This window comes from Rhinoderma darwinii, chromosome 6 (genome assembly GCF_050947455.1).
Source record: "Rhinoderma darwinii isolate aRhiDar2 chromosome 6, aRhiDar2.hap1, whole genome shotgun sequence".
Taxonomy (NCBI): domain Eukaryota; kingdom Metazoa; phylum Chordata; class Amphibia; order Anura; family Rhinodermatidae; genus Rhinoderma; species Rhinoderma darwinii.
This window is the reverse complement of record NC_134692.1, coordinates 31,218,801-31,240,067: the sequence shown is the minus strand read 5'-3', so window position 1 is coordinate 31,240,067 and position 21,267 is coordinate 31,218,801. Positions and strand designations below refer to the sequence as shown.

Sequence of the window (21,267 nt, the reverse complement as noted above, 5' to 3'; positions counted from 1 at the left end):
CTTGTTGTGGCTGGGAGTTTAGATTGCATCAGTGTGCAGCATTTGCGTTATATATAAACCTTCCATTAACATATAGACATTCTGGAATATATGACATTGTTTACTGTTTGCACAATCTACATACCTTTTATCATGTTTGCAATGGGAAACCAGGCCTTTTTTAATGGATCATAGAATTCTGCTTCTTGGGCAGGAGCTCCTTTCCTGTAACCTCCCAGAGCATAAACGCAGCCACCCAGGGTGACGGAGCAGTGATAGTACCTTGCATGGAGCATAGGACATCCCTCCGTCCATTCATCCGATTCTGTATTATAAATCCACACAGTGTTTAGTGCCTCTATGTTATCTGTCCTGTAACCACCGGTTATATAGATGTGGGGTCCTAAACTGGTAGCGCTGTAGCTCTCTCTGGTGTGATCTGGCATGTCTGCTCCTTGTATCCAGTTGTTACTTTCAGGATCCCAAATGTGCACTTCAGATAAGGGATGCCAGTAGTAGCCCCCAACCACAAACATGTTGGCCGTTGATCTTTTGGGCACTTCTTGTGATCGAGTCTGTAAAGCATAGTAGAGTAAAGATTGTATCTTATTTTCATTGAGTAAATGTTTCTTGTGCAACTCCAAAGAGGTCCTGAGATAATTTTCATCTACATCAACTTTAATGCATTTCAATAGTTCATAAATATGTTCAAGCCGATTCCGGGAATCATGTGTGATCCATCTAGTCAGAGGCTGCAGAAGAGCCTCCACCGTCCACACATTGAGGTTCTTCTGAGAGAAGATATACAGCAGCTTCTCAAGACTGATATCCACAAACTCATCTTGAGTCCAAACTTCTTGAAACTTAGAAGCAATGATTCTTCTGGATTCCTTTTCCAAAGCTGGACATACATGAAATTCAGCAAAAGAATGCATTCCCAAACAGTTGTCAACGTCCAGATGTCTCACCAGGAACTGTTCACAAGCCTCCTTGACTGATACAAAGTGGAGCTGGTCCGCAGCTTGCAGAAGACATTGGACATTCTTAGTTGTGATCTTGATCTGTGCAGTGTACGTATAGTTCAGTAACGCTTCTAGGATAGAGTGATCAATACCAGACAACTTGATCTGATTGTTGGACTTTTCCTTCATATCCGCTGTGAACATCACCTTGAAGTACTGGCTACATGCAGCCAAAGCAGCCTTATGGCACTGAAAAATCTTACCGGAGGAACTCATCAAGGTGACATCAGTGAAAAGACCTTCTTTGTAAAATGTCCTAAATGAGTCAAGGAAGTCCACATGATGGGTCGGATCGTTGTATAAAAGACAGTAATCTTCAAGCTCCTTTTGTGACATGGCTGTGAAATAATAACACGAGGAAGGAAAAGGAGAAGAATAGCAATAATAACATTAATACTCATCATATATGGACTGTAAAATGAATAACCCTACACACGATCGTTGACTCTTATGACACCTAATACCAGGATGCAGTTGTAAAAGCCAAGGAAAGGAGACCCATTGTGCGTAGTTGTATACATTACAAGGTTACACAGTAGCAATGCTCTATTCTAGAGTACAAAGACACATACGATACAATATATTTAGGATACATTACCGCAGATCACTAGCCTACAGAATAATCTGATTCACGGAGTTACTCTATTTCCTTCCTAATACAATTGCAATCAGCAGAAAACATCAGTCAGCAGCATCTTCTATTTACCCAACTATATCCCAGCTTCCCAAAATAATACGTCCCCTCCTGCAGATTACTGCATGTCATAATAATAACCACAATGAAATGCTATTGTGTGGGAAGCCTCAGCCTTCTGTATGGGCTTCTGCGGTTATGTTATTGTAAATAAAGCTTAGGGTTGTGATATGACTGCAAACCTATTACCATCAATGCCTCTTCTTATCCACTACTGGGATTCGCAGTGAGCTGTCAGCCTTAGGATAAAATCACCACCCTCATGCCCTAACACTATGGCACAGAGCCACCGGCAGGACAAGCATGCAAATCCAAGCAATAATACATCCGCTCTCTAACTTGCTATCTATAGAGCATTTGTGCCATGTGTTAATAGATACCCAAACAATGCCCTCTGCAGAGATGTCAATCATAGGATAAGGATGCACTTTATGGGTACATTCCACTATCAAATCCCACTCACTTCTATACATTTTATTATAACCCTTTGTCTTTTCATTGTCCCCCATATGTCAATGGATTTAGCTGTGATCGCCCATCAGTATAAGCATGGGCACGTCTATCTGTGTTCATGCGCCACATACCTGCCTGTGCTTTGTCACATGTCATTGTAGCTTCATATGCATTATCTTTGTTTACCTGCAGAGCTCTGAGCGCGGGCTATGAAGTGTTAATGTCTTTTCAGCTGCTTGGCTGTTGCAGTGTTTCCCAGGCTGATGCCATTGGATACTGCGCCTCCTCGTTGACCATCTTTGGCATGAGCTGCACACAGGGATTTGGAATTGTAGAGACTCGCTTTGCAAAGGGGAGGGAATGTCGCATCCTATTTTGGTATCCCAGCTGCTCCTTATCCCCTGCTATAATACACAGTATCCCTCTACCCATCCCCACCTCCTGAGTCCTCCCAAAGGTCACTAGGACTCTCACACAACATATGATGAGACATTGATTTTTCTCATCTTATCACCATGTCAGGAATACTTGCACCACTGCACTAATTTATAATATATATATATATGTTACATATCTGTGCTTACTAATAGCCAACATATTCTGCAGCCCTGCATGGAGATTGTCAACATTTACATCATTTCCAGTAGACAAATCTAATTTCCCTATCAGATACTAAGGGCACGTTCAGACGTGGCAGAATATTTCCGCTGCAAATGTTGCTTCAGATTCGTTGCGAATTTGCAGCAACATTTTCATATTTGACAGGTAATTCAGACGTTGCGGATATCACAGCGGACTTGCCACGGATTTCAGTTTTTGCATTGCAAAAAAATTCCGCTGCTTCTCCGCAATGTAATGTGCATGCTGCGGAGGGAAAATTCTGCACCGCAGCCTTAATTCTGCACAGTTATTTTCCGCAACGTCTGTCCTAAGTTTCCTAAAAATGTATAGAATCCAATGAAAAAAATGGCTGCTGCAGATTTCCATTGCGGACTGTCCGCAGCGGAACTCCGCCACGTCTGAATGTGCCCTAAGACCAATTTCATAAGACGTCAATCAACCTATCAGTATGTTTTCTGCTGTAAATAAATTAGCCATGGTCATAACAAACAGTTCCCTAAAGGTCCATTTACACAAACAGATATTCGTCTTAGCGATTTTAGGTAAGATTGTTGTAAGCGAACGAATTGTGATTACAGACTAGTATTTACACACAATGTTATCGTCTCAATAATCGCTAAGAAATGTAACAATGTCACGTATCTGCTATCAATTAAACCATTCATATTTCCATACTACAATGGCAGAACGACCAATCCCCGCATAACGATTATTTGTACGATTAAGTAGGGTTTTAGCGCTAGTTAAAAAGGGATTTTTTTTCTTAGGGGCTGCAAATGAAATAAATAAAAAATACTTACCTATCCTTGCCCCCGGCGATTCAGCGATGTCGCTCTGGCGTCAGTCCCGGTGTTTGTTTACATGCACATAGCATGTGACCGCTGCAGCCAATCAGAGGGCTCAGCAGCCATATGTTGTATTTTTGGCATTATACCAGAAATACGATTTGGCACTAGTGAGCCCCGCTAAGCCCCCTGGTTGGCTGCAGCGGTTACTTGCTACATACATGTAAACAAGCACGGGGACTACCACCGGGGCAAGGATAGGTCAGTATTGCATTTTTGTTTCATTTATCTCTTTTTCAGTGCCTAAGAAAAATTTTCCACTTCCCCGATAACCTCTTTTAGCGATTATTGTGCGCGGTCACTTGTTAACGTTGGAATCTGACCAATTATCTGCATGTTAAGGTCTTCAGGGGTGCAGCCCAGACTCCATGCAGGAGTACTTTACCTCTGTTTTATGGAAAATGAGCCACTGCATTCTAGGGATAATCCTATAAACTACCCCTACATGTTCTTAGGGCTCTCAAGTCCCCCAACATCCCATTGCAACAGATAAAGATAGCCTCTTGGGTGAAATCTGCCCTCCTCAAAGATACCCTTGGGCAGGACTGTTTATTGGGCAAGGACTGTTTATCTCTATCACTTCAGCATTCAAGGAAAGAACCACTTTAACTTTTTTTCTTATAGCAACTACCATAGAATTTCCCATGTGTAATGACATTTTATAAACTTTTTCCATGGAAAAATCATTCAGATCATAGCAAAATATCTGTAGAGTTTCGGAGTGTAAAGTCTACATTCATCTTTGAACACCATTTTACAGTTTATATATCATAGTAAAAAGTTGAGTAACTTTAAATACATTACATTACTTATCTTGTTTTGTTCTGGAGTTACAGTCTGTTCTATAGCCCTGAGGTGCATTCATATTACGTAGGCTTTAGAGCTGAAATCTCCCAGCATTCCTTGCTGTCTAAATATCTCCACAGTTTTCTCTGGTGACTTGCATTCTGGGAAGTATCATCTTTACACTAGGCACTGTATATTAACCTGATATAGGAGCTCATCTAAGCCCTGTTTACATTTGGTATGGACTTTTATTTGGTGCATATGTCAGGCAAATATTCCAGTGTATTCGCCGAATGAAAAGCTCCAATGTATGACACTCTTTGGCACAGTTGGGTAAATGGGACCCTATGGATGTATTTAATGTATATGCTGAACATAAAACAAAAAAGCTATGTGAACATAGCCTTAGCTGTTAGGGATATGCTTGTCTACCTGCAGAATTGTAATTGCAGCTCTGGACTATAATACAGGCAGGTTCTCAGGATCAGTACAAAATAAGCAATAAAATGTATTTACAAAAGTTACTTAACTTTAATTCTATATGCATATATTTTGTCATGGACTTAAAAAAATTCTTTGTCTGGTTTAGCATATATGGCCAAATCAGACTTGTTCCATGACTTTCGATTCCCGGCATAAGCATCAGGAACTGGATTCTTTATTAATAACTATAAAGCTTTGCTACATATAATAATGGATAAATGTAGAAAAAGAGGGGATCTATATTGGCGCTGCTGCGTGGATCAGGTACGATGGAGAAACGAGTAGTCTCTTCCTTGGTTTAAATAGGTGCTTTATTGCAACGCGTTTCGACGCCGAACTGGCGTCTTCATCAGGCATAAAATTTCAGTTCAAAACATGCTGGTATATATATACAACACTGGGTACTGATTGGCCCAGTTCAGATGGAACAGAATTTGCTACATATAATAACAACTCCCGACCATAAAATGTCTTTATATAACACAACAAGTGATACCGCACAACTATCCTCTCTGTAAGCAAATGATCTGCTTTTCATAACATAAGAGATCTGGTTTTCTCCCCACAGTTATGACCTGTGAATTATAATAAGGCCGGGTTCACAAGGGGACTTTTAAGTGAGACTGAGAAATACATCTACTTCTACTATCACGTGGTTGAATTATTCCGCATGGGGAGCAAAAATACAGCAAAAGCACCATTGCTTTAGCAGGTTGTGGTCAAACATACAGCAGAAGGAGCTCTAAAAATGTACAGAGCTCTGTGTGAATGAGACTGTAATTCACCATTGCTTTATATGTACTATCTGGCTGTAATATACAGCACCAGAGAAACCTCTAAGACGTCTGACATAGCCCTTAAAGGGAAACAACTGTACAAAAGTGGGAAAAGGGAGTAGGGGGGATCCAGCAGGGATTTGGCATCTCCCTGCCAGAGTTAATTTCTTACTTTATAATGACTTTGGAGATAATATTTTTCATTGCATTTTTAAACACTAAGTGGCGCTCTTTTCCTTGACTATATGCAATTACCTCTGTGTGTGTTTCCACGGTCCGTGCATTGCCCAGAGCCCGGACCGCAAAAAAAATAAAATAGGTCCTGTCATTATACGGTCCGCATTTGAAATGAATGCACATCTTGTGTGTGCACGGTCCGTGATTGTAGACGGCCCGTAATCACCGACCGTAGACACCGCTACGGCCGTGTGCAGGAGGCCTTAACTGGAAAGCTCTTGTCAACACATTCCCCCTTGAAAGCCATCTTACTTCCGTGTGGTATAGAGAAAATTCATATAACAAACACGTCTTCACGTATTTTTCTGAAAATACACGTTTGCAACCCTCTTCCTTTGATGGAATTTACGAGTTTAATGACAGATTTTAAAACACAATCCATTTCAGCTGGTAATGATTTTGATGCAAGAGCTTCTTGATGTAGAAAACCGTGTAGCCATGTAGCATTTGGCATTTTCTCCTTTAATATGACAAAGAGACCACTTCGATGTCCTGTCATTTCCTTGGCGCTATCCGTGCATATTCCAATGCATTTTATCCAGTCAATATCGTAGTTAATAGTACTTTGCATAAAAGTTTCAAATAAATGGTTTCCAGTAGCATTGGGTTCTAGTGGCTTACAAAATAAAATATCTTCTGTAACACCATTCTCTGTATCATATCTTGCAAAGACTATGAATTAGGCGCAGTTTGAAATATCCCACATTTGCTGGGGGGCTCGTGGGGGAGGATCCATAGAGCGAACAAGACGATCGAGGGGGTCCCACAGATGCTCAATTGGGTTCAAATCTGGCAAATTAGACGGCCAGGGAAGTACTTGGAAGTCTTGGTCGTGATCTTCCAACCACTGTCGGACATTTCTAGCCGTATGACATGTCGCTTTGACTTGCTGGAAGATTCCATCTGCCCCAGGGAAGACAAACAGCATGTATGGGGGAACGTGATCTGCAACGATGGATTCATACCAAAATCGGTCCAGAGTGCCTTCCACATGGATGAGTGGGCCCAGAGAATGCCATGGAAAAATTCCCCAGACCATAACGCTGCCACCACCAGCTTGTGTTCTTCCAGCAATGGTTGCCGGGTGTTTGTTCTCTGATGTTTCTCATCCGACACGCCAACGTCCATCCGTTCGATGAAGCAGAAAACGTGACTCGGGGAAGGCAACCTTTTGCCAATCATCAGTGATTCAATTCCGACACTGCCGTGCAAATTGAAGCCTTTTTTTCCGATGCACCTTTGTTAGCATAGCAGCAGTGACCATCCAGAGACCTGTACGCAGTAGGGATCACTGAACTATTGTTTTAGGATATGTGCACACGATATCGACAATTACGGAGCTGTTTTCAGGAGAAAACAGCTCCTGCATTTCAGACGTAATTGCTCGTACTCGCGTTTTGCGAGGCTTCAATTACGGATGTAATTTAGAGCTGTTCTTTATTAGAATCAATGAAAAACTGCTCCAATTACGTCCCAAGACGTGTCCTGCACTTCTTTGACGAGGCTGTCATTTTACGCGCCGTCTTTTGACAGCGACGCGTAAAATTACAGGTCGTCGGCACAGCACATCGGCAAACCCATTGAAATGAACGGGCAGATGTTTGCCGACGTATTGGAGCCATGCTTTCAGGCGTAATTCGAGGCGTAAAACGCCTCGTTTACGCCTGAAAATAGGTTGTGTGAACCCAGCCTTAGACACACATCTGGTAGTCCCCTGGTTGATTTTCACGGTGAGTTGCTCCACTGTAGCGTGTCGTTCGGCCCTCGTGCACCTTCGTAGTCGAGGTTCACCTCTCACATCAATGGCACGTGGTGCACCACTGTTTGCACGTCTGTTTTTCCGAATGGTGCCATTTGTACACTCGTTATACTCTTTCACCATAGCAGCACATGAAAGTTCACAAACTTCTCTGTGTGAGAAATACCGCCACCCTTGGCCCGAAAAGTCAATAATCATCCCTTTATCCAACTCTGATAAATCGCCCCTCTTACCCATGGCAACAACGAGTGATATGTGTTCAGACCGCCTATCACACACCTTATATACCCACCAAGCCAGCCAGCGACACATCACCTCCTTCATGGGCTACGCGCTGCCGACGTCGAAAATAGGTGGTGGTCATAATACTGTGACTCGACTGTGTACTTCCTCTATACTACTGTCCTCTGCCTCTATTCTGTTATCTATCCTCTGCTACTGTGAAAGGTATTCTTAATATGGCTTCACAAACTAGAGTCAGCACCGTTAATGATGGCGGCACTGACCGACTTAACACACTATCAAGAGTAGGGAGGGAAGAGGAAGGTCACATGTAGAGCAGGATCTATCATCATTGGCGCAAACAGGCGCCAGGTTCTTCCATTAGCACTCACTCGCTGGCGCTTAGTGATGTGTACTGGGCGAGCGCATAGTGATGAATTGGGGCGGAAGCGGGGCATGCATCCTGCGTCTGGATATGGCCGCTGATGGACGGGTGCAAGAAAACACCTATATTACAGTTATGTGAGAGAGGCCCTATAGAAAGTATTCTACCCATAAAGCGCACACAGCAAACAAAATTATAACGAAACTGAAGTATACCCTTTTTTTTAACCGCCTTTTATTAGTCCCCCTAGGGGACTTAAACCAGCGATCTAACATGATACTAATGTATTGCAGTATATTGTCTTTTTCACAGGCTTGTGTTAAGCCATGCCAGAGACAAGGCTTAACAGAGGCAGACCTGGGGCCCTTATTAGGCCCCTGGGGGCCATGACAACCACCAGCAGCCCCTGAACGTGGTGCGGGGGGCGCCAATGAGCTAGCGGAGGGGGCCGTCCCCCTCTTTTCAACGCTTCAGATGCTGCGGTGGCGATTGACCACAGCATTTGAGGGGTTAAATGACGAGGAACAGCGCGATCGCTGTACCCGGCCGTTAGCTGTAAAACACAGCTGACACCCGCAGCGTATGGAGCGCACTCAGCACGTGAGCGCGCTCCATACTTCCCTATGACGCTTATCACATACATGTACGTGATAATGCATCAAGGGGTTAAAGCCAGATTCACACGTAGCATATTCTTCTGCCGCAGACAGGTGTTTCCAGTCCTGAGAAATTGATGGCCTATCCTCAGGATAGGCCATTAATATCTGATCGGTCGGGTTCCGGTTTACAGTATTACTGACGGCTCCCATTCAATTTCTCAGGACTGGAAAACTCCTTTAAGGGCACAGTGCGATTTCTAAAATCAAAGGGTGAAATCCGCCACAAAATTTGCACGTAACACATAGGTTTATTGGTTAGTTTTTTTCCCCCACATAAAGAGTAGTTGTTGCCTCCCATATCAGATTTACTCTAAATATTTGCTGGAGAAGACCCAAGGGATGAGCACTCGTGATTTTGCATTAAAAACAAAAAATATCTCCTTTATTGTCCCCTCACTCGCTAATAACAGATAGAGAGCTACCTATGTGACGACCTACAGTATCAGTTTCTCATTCATTGGATGAAAACAGAGAACATGTTTTATTCATCTTTGACAGTTCACATTCACCAACAAACCACATTACAATGACGCCTGAATAAAAGAAGTCCGGGATAGAGTGATCACATTTCAATTCACCACCATATAGTTGAGCAACTATTCATACTATGACTTTAAAGGGAATGTATTGTATTTTACTTTTATTAATTAAAGGGGTTTTCCGAGACCTAAACATTAATAGCATGTAATTAGGACAGGCCATCAATGTTTGACTGGTGTGGGGGGGGGGGGGGGGGGGAGTCTGGTATGTAGTAGTTCAGAGCGCACAAGACCAGGGTAGGTGCACGAATAGGGTCCCAACCCAATCTTATAGCAAAGATTTATTCGGCACACAAGTTAGTGATTTTTGAAAATCTTGAATTTTATTGCATCAATAGTTGATGCCAGAGGTCTAGTGCGACGTTTCGGTCGTAAGACCTTCATCAGGCACTATCTTGGTCCTCCTGGTGTCTGGTGCATCCAGTCGTTGGCGCTACATCTTTCAAAGGTGGCAAATACAGCGGTCAGCCGCCTTTGAAAGATGTTGCGCCAACGACTGGATGCACCAGACACCAGGAGGACCAAGGTAGTGCCTGATGAAGGTCTAAATTACGACCGAAACGTTGCACTAGACCTCTGGCATCAAGTATTGATGAAATAAAATTCAAGATTTTCAAAAATCACTAACTTGCGTGCCAAATGGTGGGGGGTCTCTTCATTGTTTACACAGGCACAGCGGCTCGTCCATACAGGCAGTTGTCTGGTAGTGCAGCTCACCCTATTAACAGGAGCACAGTTGTCCCTTCATTGTACTGATAGTTGGGGGTCGGACCTACCCCAATCAAACATTGATAGGAAAGGACATCAATGTTTAAGCCTCGAACACCTTTCAGTATGTGGAAGTATGTTTTTTTGGTAAACTTTCCAGGGGGAGGCTGTATTGGAGGTGCAAAATTCCATCCTGTATTGTCTGTATAGACAGTATAGCAGGGTGTGTGCTTTATGGCAGTTGCAATAAATAAGTTACTTGTCAAAGAAACAGACTACTCCAATCTATAATGCACCATGTGTATTTCTGCTGTTCGTCGCTGCTCTAGAGCACCCACAGAAACTGCTGAGCACAGCACTTGCCTATTTTTGTGTGTGCCATTGAGTTTGAATGGAGTAGCAGTGTGCATGCTCGACCGCCGCTAAATTCAACTCCCCCCGGCAAGCGGTCTGGTGGGTGGGAGTAACAGGGGGACACGGGACTCCCGTTCTGATTATCTATGGGGTCTCAGCAGTCAGACCCCCACAAATCTATGAAGTACAGCGGGGTCGGTCACGTGACGAAGAGTCGAATCGTCATCAAAGAAGACTGTGCAACTAGGCTACCGGTCCCCCGGCAGCGCTATAAAAATCTCAGAATAAGTGCGACGGGAATGTATATTAGTGAGTGTACTCGCATACTGCAGTGAGTACAATCCTTTAATACTTTACGGTCCCCACATAATCCTTTTAATAACATCAATATGTGTGGGCGTCATGCTGCAGCACTGTTTGGACCGGAGTATTCCACCTACCTTTATATTATGCTGATTATTGGTACACCCTGTGATTCCTTTGGATGTCACATTATTATTGCTTTTTGCATATTAACACTTTTTCAGTCTAGTGTAAGAAATACTTCTGATACTCAAAACCTTTTGATGTGAGAATCTGTGTACACCATGAGCATTTGGAATGCTGATGATTTCATTTTGACAAGCAACCAAACACATGACTCTTCAGCTTTAATTCACCCACATAAAATATTTTATATTATGAGATATATTATAAGGTCTATATTTCTTACATAGGTCCATGCAGTTTTTGCTGCAATCACAGTAGGGCCAGGATCACACACACTGTTTCGATGCAGCTTTTATGGCAGATTTTGGTTCCGTTTTTTGAGCCAAACTAAGAAGCGGACACAAAAGAAAGGAGATGCTTCAAGAGACTCTGTCACCACATTATAAGTGCCCTATCTGCTACATAAGGAGATGGGCGCTATAATGTAGGTGACAGCAGTGCTTTTTATTTAGAAAAACAATCTATTTTTACCACTTTATTAGTGATTTTAGCTTTATGCTAATTAGTTTCGTAATGCCCAAGTGGGCGTGTTTTTACTTTAGACCAAGTGGGCGTTGTACAGAGGAGTGTATGACGCTGACCAATCAGAGTCATGCACTCCTCTCCATTCATTTAGTCAACGCATAGTAACACTGCGTTGTTCGCTAAGTGCTGTCTTATACTGACATATTAACGTTACTGAAGTGTTTAGACAGTGAATAGACATTCCTTCCAGCCAGGACGGGATGTCCATTCACAATCCCTGCACTTCGTTAACGTTTCTGTGGTACTTACAGCAGAGCAAGCGTAATCTCGCGAGATCACGCTGTAAATGACAGGTTACAGCGAGTTTACGCTTTGCTCTGCTGTAAGTATCAAACAAACGTTAACGAAGTGTCGGGATTGTGAATAGACATCCTTTCCTGGCTGGAAGGAATGTCTATTCACTGTCTAAACACTTCAGTAACGTTAATATGTCAGTATAAGACAGCACATAGTGAACAACGCAGGGTCACTATGCGCTGACTAAATGAATGGAGAGAAGTGTATGACGCTGATTGGTCAGCGTCATACACTCCTCTGTACAACGCCCACTTGGTCTAAAGTAAAAACACGCCCACTTGGGCATTAAGAAACTAATTAGCATAAAGCAAAAATCGCGGTAAAAATAGATCGTTTTTCTAAATAAAAAGCACTGCTGTCACCTACATTATAGCGCCGATCTCCTTATGTAGCAGATAGGGCACTTATAATGAGGTGACAGAGTCTCTTTCAGTCTTTACTTTATACCTTTCTTTCCTTTTGGATCTACTTATGGTTTTGGCTCAAAAAACTGAACCAAAACTGTGTGTGAGATCCTGGCCTAAAACACCTTGACATGCAGTTTTGCCGTGGTACGGTACTGGTGTAACTGCTGCATGGTAGCACAAACCCCACAATACTCAATCAAAATGAAATAAAACATGACAACAGTTTCTTTGGATAAAAATGGCCACGGTGTTTATTAAGGGTAACCTAAGATAAAATAATTCGAAGAGAATAACCATAAATAAATCGAATAAATAATAAAATATAAATATTTTGACCAATAAAAACCAAGTCCGCCCAGCATTAGCTGGGTGACAAACCCCACAAGCCATGACATTACCAAGACATGGCCCCCCCAAAACACCGCAGCCATTCTTCAATTAAATTCTGCAGGCCCGAATTGAAAATGTCGATACCCACATCAGAAAGATGTATACAATCATTTCTGAACAGCCCGTCTGTGAGGTCTTCAAGGTCACTGTGTCTATAAGAAAGACCACCGAGGACCGACATGTATTTAGACATGGCTCTATTAATCCTTTTACGGATTCGATTCAAAAACTTATAATTTCCAGAGGACCATAGCAGTCTTGGAATAATCTCTGAAAAGGAAATAGTAGCGTCAGGGAAAAGACATTTTATCAAGGCTATATCCCTTCTCATTTCCCAAAGTAAGTCCAAAGTCTTTTCTTTACCTAGGTCATTGCCTCCAGCATGGATGATAATTAAATTCGGATCCGGCCAATAAGAACTCAGTAATTTAACTAAAGAAAACACGTTCTTCCATTGCAAACCCCTTACCCCATGCCAAAAAACCGAAAAAACTAGCGGATCCATAGACAAATTTTCTGTATAGGACCTTCTCGCGGCTCTCTTCTGTGCCCAAAATATAAAAGAGTGGCCAAGGATCCAAACAACCAAACGCTTACCTGTGGATATATAATTACACTACTAACAAGTCTGGTCGAACATAAAGTTTAAATCTATTAGACTCCCACCTTCCAATTCTTTTTATAATCCCTTCATCAATTCCTAACTGTGCAGCTTCCGTAGCTGCACCTATTCTAAACGAATGGGAGGATATTTTTAAATGCTCCAACTTCAGGGACTTCAAACATTTCTTCAAAACAGAGTTAAACTGAAATCTGGACAGCTGATCCCCATTCTGATGAATCAGGAAAGCAACCCCAAGACTCGGCCTGATTGACAACCAATGTTTAACATTAGAAACTGGGCAAAGAACAGAACCCGAAAACTGATTAATTCTAACCAAACGACCTTTTCCTAATTGATCTGTCTTAGATTTTTTTAACAATAACAAAACATGGTCAATTTTGCAACTAACATCCTGAAATGAAAGGCCCGGGACTGAAACTTTACTCTCTGCCACCAGTTCGCTTATTCTCAAGGCTGCAAAGAACATTAACACAAATGCTGTTCTAAACAAACACACTTCAAAATTACTAAAACAAACTAAATGTAACACATTGAATAATTTTAACAACAAATCTAATGAAATAGGCCTTCGTCTTTCCACAACCGGAGCTGACCTATGGTAACCTTTCAAAAGCTGCTTAACTGGGAAGAGCGAAGAAATAGCCGGACAACTGTTTAATTTAAGAAAGAAAGAGATGCCTGCCAGAGACTTAGAAATGGAGGCAAATGACAGCCTCCTACTAATCAGGCTACATACAAATTTTAAAACTAGACCTACCTCATTATGAAAGAAATTACAGTTCTCATTAACACAGAAATTAACCCACTCCTTCCAAGCAGCTGAATAATCAGCCCATGTTCTTGGAGCCAAGGATCTCTGAATATTAACATAGATTAGTCCCAAATCAGATTCCATAAATGAGGAGGACACGGAATTCCACAAAGCTCCGCTTCTGGTGCCATCGTTCTGAACCTCCGCCACTGACAACGAGATAATGAATCTGCTATATCATTCTTTTTTCCTTCTATATAGCTAGCTTTCAACCAGATGTTCAACTTCAGACAACATAAAGTGAAATGTCTTAATATCTTAACTACTAATTCACATTTTGAAGATAATGTGTTAATTGCAAAGACCACACCTTTGTTATCCGTAAACAACAAAATTCTCCTATTCTTAAAATAATGACCCCATACAACTATGGCTACCAAAACCGGAAATAATTCCAATAAGACAATATTTGAAGTAACTTTGCTTACACGCCAAGCACTGGGCCATAACTCAGCCGACCATTGACCATTAAAGAATGCCCCGTAGCCCATACTACCGGCTGCATCCGTAAATAAAGACAAAGAGTCAGAATCCTCAAAATTAAACTGCCAGCAACTGCGTCCATTAAATTTAGATAAAAATTCTAGCCATACAGCTAAATATTCTTTTAGCTGAACCGTTAACCTAATATGGGACCTAGGTGACTTAAGACCCCTTGTTGAAAAATACAGTCGCTTTGAAAAAACTCTTCCCATAGGAATAACTCTAGAGGCAAAGCTCAACAACCCTAACAGTGACTGCATATCACGTAATGAACATTTCTTCCTAGCTAACATACTGACTAAAGAAACCCTTAACTTTAACAATTTTTCCTCTGGTAAACTAAATTCCATTCTCTCAGAATCTATTCTAATACCTAAAAATTCTAATGACCTACATGGAAACACAGTCTTCTCTTCAGCTAACGGAACACCAAAAAATTACATAAACTCGACAAATTTTAACAATAAGGAATAACATAACTCAGAACTAGCATCACCTATAAACAAAAAGTCATCAAGATAGTGCAGAACACCTCCATCCGGAATTTGCTTCTGCACTACCCAATGTAAAAAGGATGAAAATGCCTCAAAATAGAAACAAGATAAAGAAAAACCCATTGGTAAACATTTGTCATAAAAATAATCACCTTCAAATTGAAAACCTAGAGAGTTGAAACCTGCAGGGTTAACTGGTAGTAAACGGAAAGCTGATTTGATATCAGCTTTTGCTAAAAAAGCATTTTGACCAAACTGTCTCAAAGAGACAGCCTGATCAAACGAAGCATAGTGTACTGTCGCTTTAGACTTGTCAGCATCATCGTTTAATGAAGCCTTAAACGGGTAAGAAAGGTGATGTATTAAACGGAATGAATTCAATTCCTTCTTAGGGACAATTCCTAAAGGTGAAAGTCTCAAGTTTGTAAACGGCGGATGTATAAAAGGACCAGCAATCCTGCCAGTTTCAAGCTCTTTCAGGATTTTCTGATGCACAATATCCTTATGCTGCTGGATGGATTTCAAATTATCCACCCAGCAACAACCAGATCCTTTGAAAGAAGGGATATCAAAACCAAACTTAAAACCGTTAAAAATTAAATTAGCTTTCTCCCTGTCTGGGAACATTTCTAGCCATGGCGCCATTCTTATTAATTTCACTGGCGTCCATGCTTTTGGATAACTGTTCTTTGGAACTAGGGGGTTGAGACTGGTTTGCTCTTTTAAAACAGCGACACATTGGGTGCGAACCCCCACAAAAGGAACATTCATGTTTATACCGACAATTGTTCAACCATTTACACTGAGCTTCATTATAAGCAAAGCAAACTCCTTTCCTCAACGTATTCTGAGAACTAGGCTGCTGCTTGGGCACTGACCTTTGTGGAAGCATTAAACTAAGCCACAAACCAACATCCTTAGTGCCCCATTTTAATGAAGGGTACACTGCCATCTTCTGGCGAAACATTTCATCATAATTGTACCATGCTAAACCACCAAACTGGCGGTAAGCCTCAAGAATAATGTCTACATGCTGAAATAAATTACTAGAATTAATGAAAGACTTTTCCCCTAAAACTGAAGCATAGATACAGAACGCCTGTAGCCAGTTAAAGAAAGACTTAGGAGGAGAACGTTTTTTATCCTCATCTTTATCAGACTTACTATCCTGCCTGACAAGAGTCTCCTTCGCAGATGGTAATAAAGAAAATAAATCTATAAACTCGTTCCTCCAAATACGCTCCTTAATTGCTGGCTGTAAATGAAAACCTAATGGCGAAATATCGCAAGACATCACTTCCTTACAGCAAGCTTCCGAAACATCAATTCCTTTCTCTAAAACAGGAATATTACTAAAACCAGCATTCTGTAAATGCTGACTACTATGCTTCCATACATCAGCGGGGGAACTAGCAGGAACAGCCGACTTACTGACCAAATCAGCTAATAATTTTAAAATATCAAACATTACATTAGAATTGAGGGGAGGGGGGATGGGGTGGGACAGATAAGGGGTAGCTGGCATCTCACCACTCTGTTCCACCTGTCCTGGGTCGTGCACCGCTTCTGCTACCTCCTGCTGCGTGCCTGTAGATCCTGGGGAAACTTGCTGACAGGAAAGTTGACTCCTGGGACCTCTTCTTCTCCTTGATACTGGCGGGGGTGGGGAATAAGCCACCCTAGTCTTCCGGCTCCTCTTCCTCGGTTGCAGCTCTGAAGAAAAGTCCTGCGCCGCCTCTAAAACCAGTGAGGCCGGCGCTTCCGCTGTGTCCTCCACACCACCCTTGGAGCAGGAGGGGGTACCCGACCAACCTGTTGTCTCCCGTTCTCTGACTAAACTTCTGGCCAGCGGGTTAGCCAATTGCGCCGGCACTTGCTGCGCACTTCCGGCACTGTGCGCCACCTTCTTTGATGACACGGTCGGCCGCCTCCTCTCAAGCTCCGGCACCTGGAGCGAACGTCCGGAACTGCGCTCCACCCTCAGTGATGACTCTGCTGCAGACTTCATCCTCTTGGCTGCAGCTGATGACGGCACCTCGAGCGACGACCCAGCAGGAGACACTGCTTCCTCTATGTCGTCTTCCAGCCCAGCAAGTTCGCTTCTTCCCTCGACTTCCCCCGACGGCGCTGCTGCTAGGCATTGCCTCAGCCAGTTTTCTCCTCCTTCCGACTCCGCTCTTCTGATCAGCTCCATCAGCAGGACATCCATGGCGACGGTCCAATCTTCAAAAACTGGCTGCTTGACCACGATGAACTGCTCCTTTTATGTCCAATTTTCCCGCCTTTAGGATTTTATCAATGACCAATCAGCTGGCCTTCCACAAAACTGCCTGGAGATAGAATCTGCCAGAACCTGCTCATGCAATTGCACAGCTGACCTAGGTCCAATCAGCTGGGACCAACTCCAAACTGCCCAGAGACAGAAACATCTGGAAACCGGCTCGTGCCACCAGCACAGCTTACCCGGGGGACACCACGATGGTAAGTACCATTCTAATATAAAATAACAAATGGAGAAAAGAGGGAAAGGGGGAGAGAAAAACATACCAAGCAAAAAAACATATTTTATTAACAACTTATGGGGGGCCGTGCGACCATGTGTCCCCCAGGCAATAGCCTGGGGGGCCCCTGACACTATTACAGCCCTATATAAACATCTGCTTACTACTAGAGGGTAGGGTGTGTGTGGGGGGGTTACAATGCCGTTAAGGGGACTACTGGGTGGGCAAAACCCCGTGTTACGGCAGACTAGCACATCCTCGGTTGCAGCATGAACCCGGCCCTACGGTCATTGCTGGGCCCTAACTTCTAAAGCTGGCTCCTAGACCTAACTAAAGTTGGCCATACACATTGGATAGAAGTGGGCTGAACCGCCGATTTTCGTGGGATCTTCTGACATTCTAATGTGTATTGGGGATGCCCTACTCTTCGCAAATGGTAGATGTCGGGGAAAAAAAAAAAAAGAGGTTCAGGAATATTGCATTCCAAAAACATGCCTGATCCTCTGTCCCTGTGAGAGATAAGCTGATGTCCTCTTCCCATTAAAAAACTAAAAGTTCGGCCACCAGCTTTCTCATGTGTACGTTTCCATGTCTGGTGTAGGCCCAGGCTTAGGTCCTTAGTTTTAGCACATTAAACAAGCTGTTAGGAAGGATAGGTGGGAGGGATTGATACAGGATCTGACGGGGGAGGAATGGGAAGACATACTTTCTTCTCCGCTCTCTGTATCACCGGCTGCAAACAATAAGATGATCCAACTGTCTATAGTCCATCAGAGTTACCTTACTCCAGTAAGACTGCATAAAATGGGCAGATATCCTAGCACTGAATGTCATAGATGTTGGTTTCCTTGATCTGACTTCTGGCATATGATGTGGGCATGCCCACTTGTGTCTTCCTTTTGGGGGGAAGTGATGGCAGTGATTGAGGAAGTAGTGCAGCAGCCGGTCCCGCTTTCACCTAAGGTTTGTTTATTTGGGGTGCTGCCTGAAGATCAGTGGCCCTATTATATGAGAATTCTCCTTCAGAAAATATTGTTTATGGCCCGGAAAACCATTGCCCTTAGGTGGATGGATCAGAGGCCCCCTAGGGTTTCTAAATGGAAGTCGCTGATTAACTCCATTATTCCCTATGAGCGCGTACTATAAGAAAAGAGGGTGTGTCAATAAGTTCTCTAAAATATGGCAGATATGGTGTGATTCGCCATGCACTCTCTATACACCGCATAGATTCACTGATTTGAGAGACCAATTGCTGAGACATTGACGAGTTGCTTGTGCCTAACTTTACTTTTCATGCTTTCTGCATGTTGTATGGTATATTCTGAAACTTGTTCTTATTTAAGAAAGGCCCAATCGTACGTGAAAGTTCGGCGCTTACACTGTGACCTAACATGTACCCATTTGACATGTCCATATATTGTGTAACTGTCAAACTGTATATAATTGCTGTTTTATACCAAAGACATTTGTATTGCAATTTTTCAATAAAACGAGTTTAAAAAAAAAACCAAGCTGTTACGGTGATTGGAAAAGACACGCTAATGGCACATTTTTGGTATTAAAACTCATCTTGTGCATGTTGTTAAATTGGTATTTTTCTTGGCAAAGGCTTTAATTTGACTTGGACTCCGGTTACCTGTATTCAAGTTCTATTCAAATCAGTGCTGTTCAGAAGCCTCCTGGACATGCAAATCATAATGAAAATGAATATGACAAGTCAAAGAAGAAAACAAATAGTTGTAATTACATCCATTTATCCTCTTCATTTGCAAAGAAATTCAATCAATACATAGTAAAACTTTCATCTCAGTGACAGAGTCCGGTTATTGCAATGGTATTGTACGAATACAACATTCTTACAGTGTACGTTAACCTTTAAACACCATTTTACAGTTCATATATAGAAACAATCTATGCAAAAAGTTGAACACCTTGGTAAATAGATTGCACTTCTTATCTTGTAGTGAGTTACATTCTATATTATAGTCAAGAGTAGTTGTTGGTTACAGTCGACAAACTTGTCAACAGACACAACCCAACAACTTAGCTGAGCTCCCATAATGCATGGCGGAGATTTTTTTTTTTCATTTTTTTAGCTTACTATGTAGTGTCTGGTATCAAGACGACACTTCCCAGAATGCAAAACACCAGTACAACTGCTGGGAGAATGCATAGATATTTTAGCTTTGAAGCCTGCAGAATTGTGATTTCAGCTCTGGACTATAGCTCAGGATTAGATAAGCAATGCAATGTATTTACAAAGTTACTTGGCTTTTTATGAAAATTGTATATGTAAACATATATTACGTAGTTGTAGGTGATAAAAGAGGCGCACTGTCAATGATTTATATTGCAGAAATAAAATCGAGGGGTATATTAGGAGAAAATCTAAAACCAGTTGGATGTTTTAACCAGATTACTGTATCAGTTTGCCAGATGCCACAATTGGAGAACCCTGTTCGCCATCATCCAACTCTGTGGTTTCTGAATGACTTTCTCACATCGGGACATAATGTCTGCCAAAATATCAGGTCTTATATTCTCTGTGCCGATACAAAACTGTTCATGATCTCATTAACTACAGAATATGCTCCATTTTCTTAAGAAAATTGAATTAAAAGTTTCTCAACTTCAGTCCGCAAGATCCCCCAACAGGTCATGATTTGAGGATATGCCATAGAGAGAACCCCTGTGGTAATTACGGCACAGACAATAATTATATCCCTTGTGCAATTCTAAGAAAATCCTGAAAACATGACTTGCTAGGGTTATATGAGAAGCAAAGTTAAAGAGGTTGTACCAGAATCGACAATTATCACCTTATCACCTATCCACACCTGATCCCTGGGGCCTCACCACTGGTGCCCACACCAATCACGGGAACGAAGGTCCCGAACACCCCCATCCTCCTTACTGCACACCCCCTGCAGTGAGGAGGACATTAAATGGAGCGGCAGTCGAGCGCGTGTCCAGCGTTCCGTTCAATGTCTATGGGACTGACGGAAACAGCCGAGCGCTGTGCACATGGCTGTTTCAGTCATTCCCATAGGCTTTGAATGAAGCAGCACGGCGCATGCTCGACCGCTGCTCCTTTCAATGTCCTCCTTACTAGGGTTGTCACAATACCAGAATTTGGACTTCGATACCGATACTTTGTGTAGTATTGCGATTTTCGATACCAAAACGATACTTTGCCAACAGTAATAATAAAAAAAAAGTTCTTCCATTTTCTGACGTTAGGGCCGGTTCACATCAGTGTTCGCTTTCCGTTCCGGGGTTCCGTCAGAGGTTTCTGTCGTGGAACCCCGCAACGGAAAGTCAAACGGAAACCGACTGCGCTATTGATTCCGTTGGAAAAACGGAAACCTGCCGGAACGGTGACAAACGGAAACCATTAGCAGTGTTTCCGTCAACATTGATATCAATGGTGATGCAAACGGAAGCTGTGGTTTCCGTTTGACTTTCCATTGTGGGGTTCCACGACGGAAACCTCCGACGGAACCCAGGAACGGAAAGCGAACGGTGATGTGAACAGGCCCTAAGGCACGTGGTGTGATGAATTTTGAATGTGCCTCACATTAATAGTAATTGACGCCATCATGTTTCTCAGTCATAATGGACAACATTGGGTTAATGTGTGAGGTACATGTTGGTGTTAATTACTACTATTAATGTGAGGCACATGGAGGTTAAATTCATCACACCTCATGCCTTACATTAAGT

The 21,267-nt window shown here is 42.5% G+C and overlaps 1 protein-coding gene across 3 annotated transcripts in view; it reads right to left on the bottom strand.

Moving 5' to 3' along the window:
• The window catches only part of KLHL23 (kelch like family member 23), a 28,219-nt gene extending 10,550 nt beyond the window's left edge, over window positions 1-17,669 (bottom strand). Inside the window, exons 1-2 of one of the 3 annotated variants that reach the window (XM_075829420.1) lie at window positions 16,574-17,669; window positions 125-1,339 (exon numbers count right to left, since the gene is read on the bottom strand). In XM_075829420.1, coding sequence (XP_075685535.1) covers window positions 125-1,339; window positions 16,574-17,252 — 1,894 coding nt within the window. In that variant the 5' untranslated portion in view covers window positions 17,253-17,669. Of the gene's footprint in view, window positions 1-124; window positions 1,340-2,279; window positions 2,542-16,573 lie in introns of those variants that run through there. The other 2 variants (XM_075829421.1, XM_075829422.1) reach the window with 2 other exon arrangements.
• Between the last annotated feature and the right edge of the window lie 3,598 nt (window positions 17,670-21,267).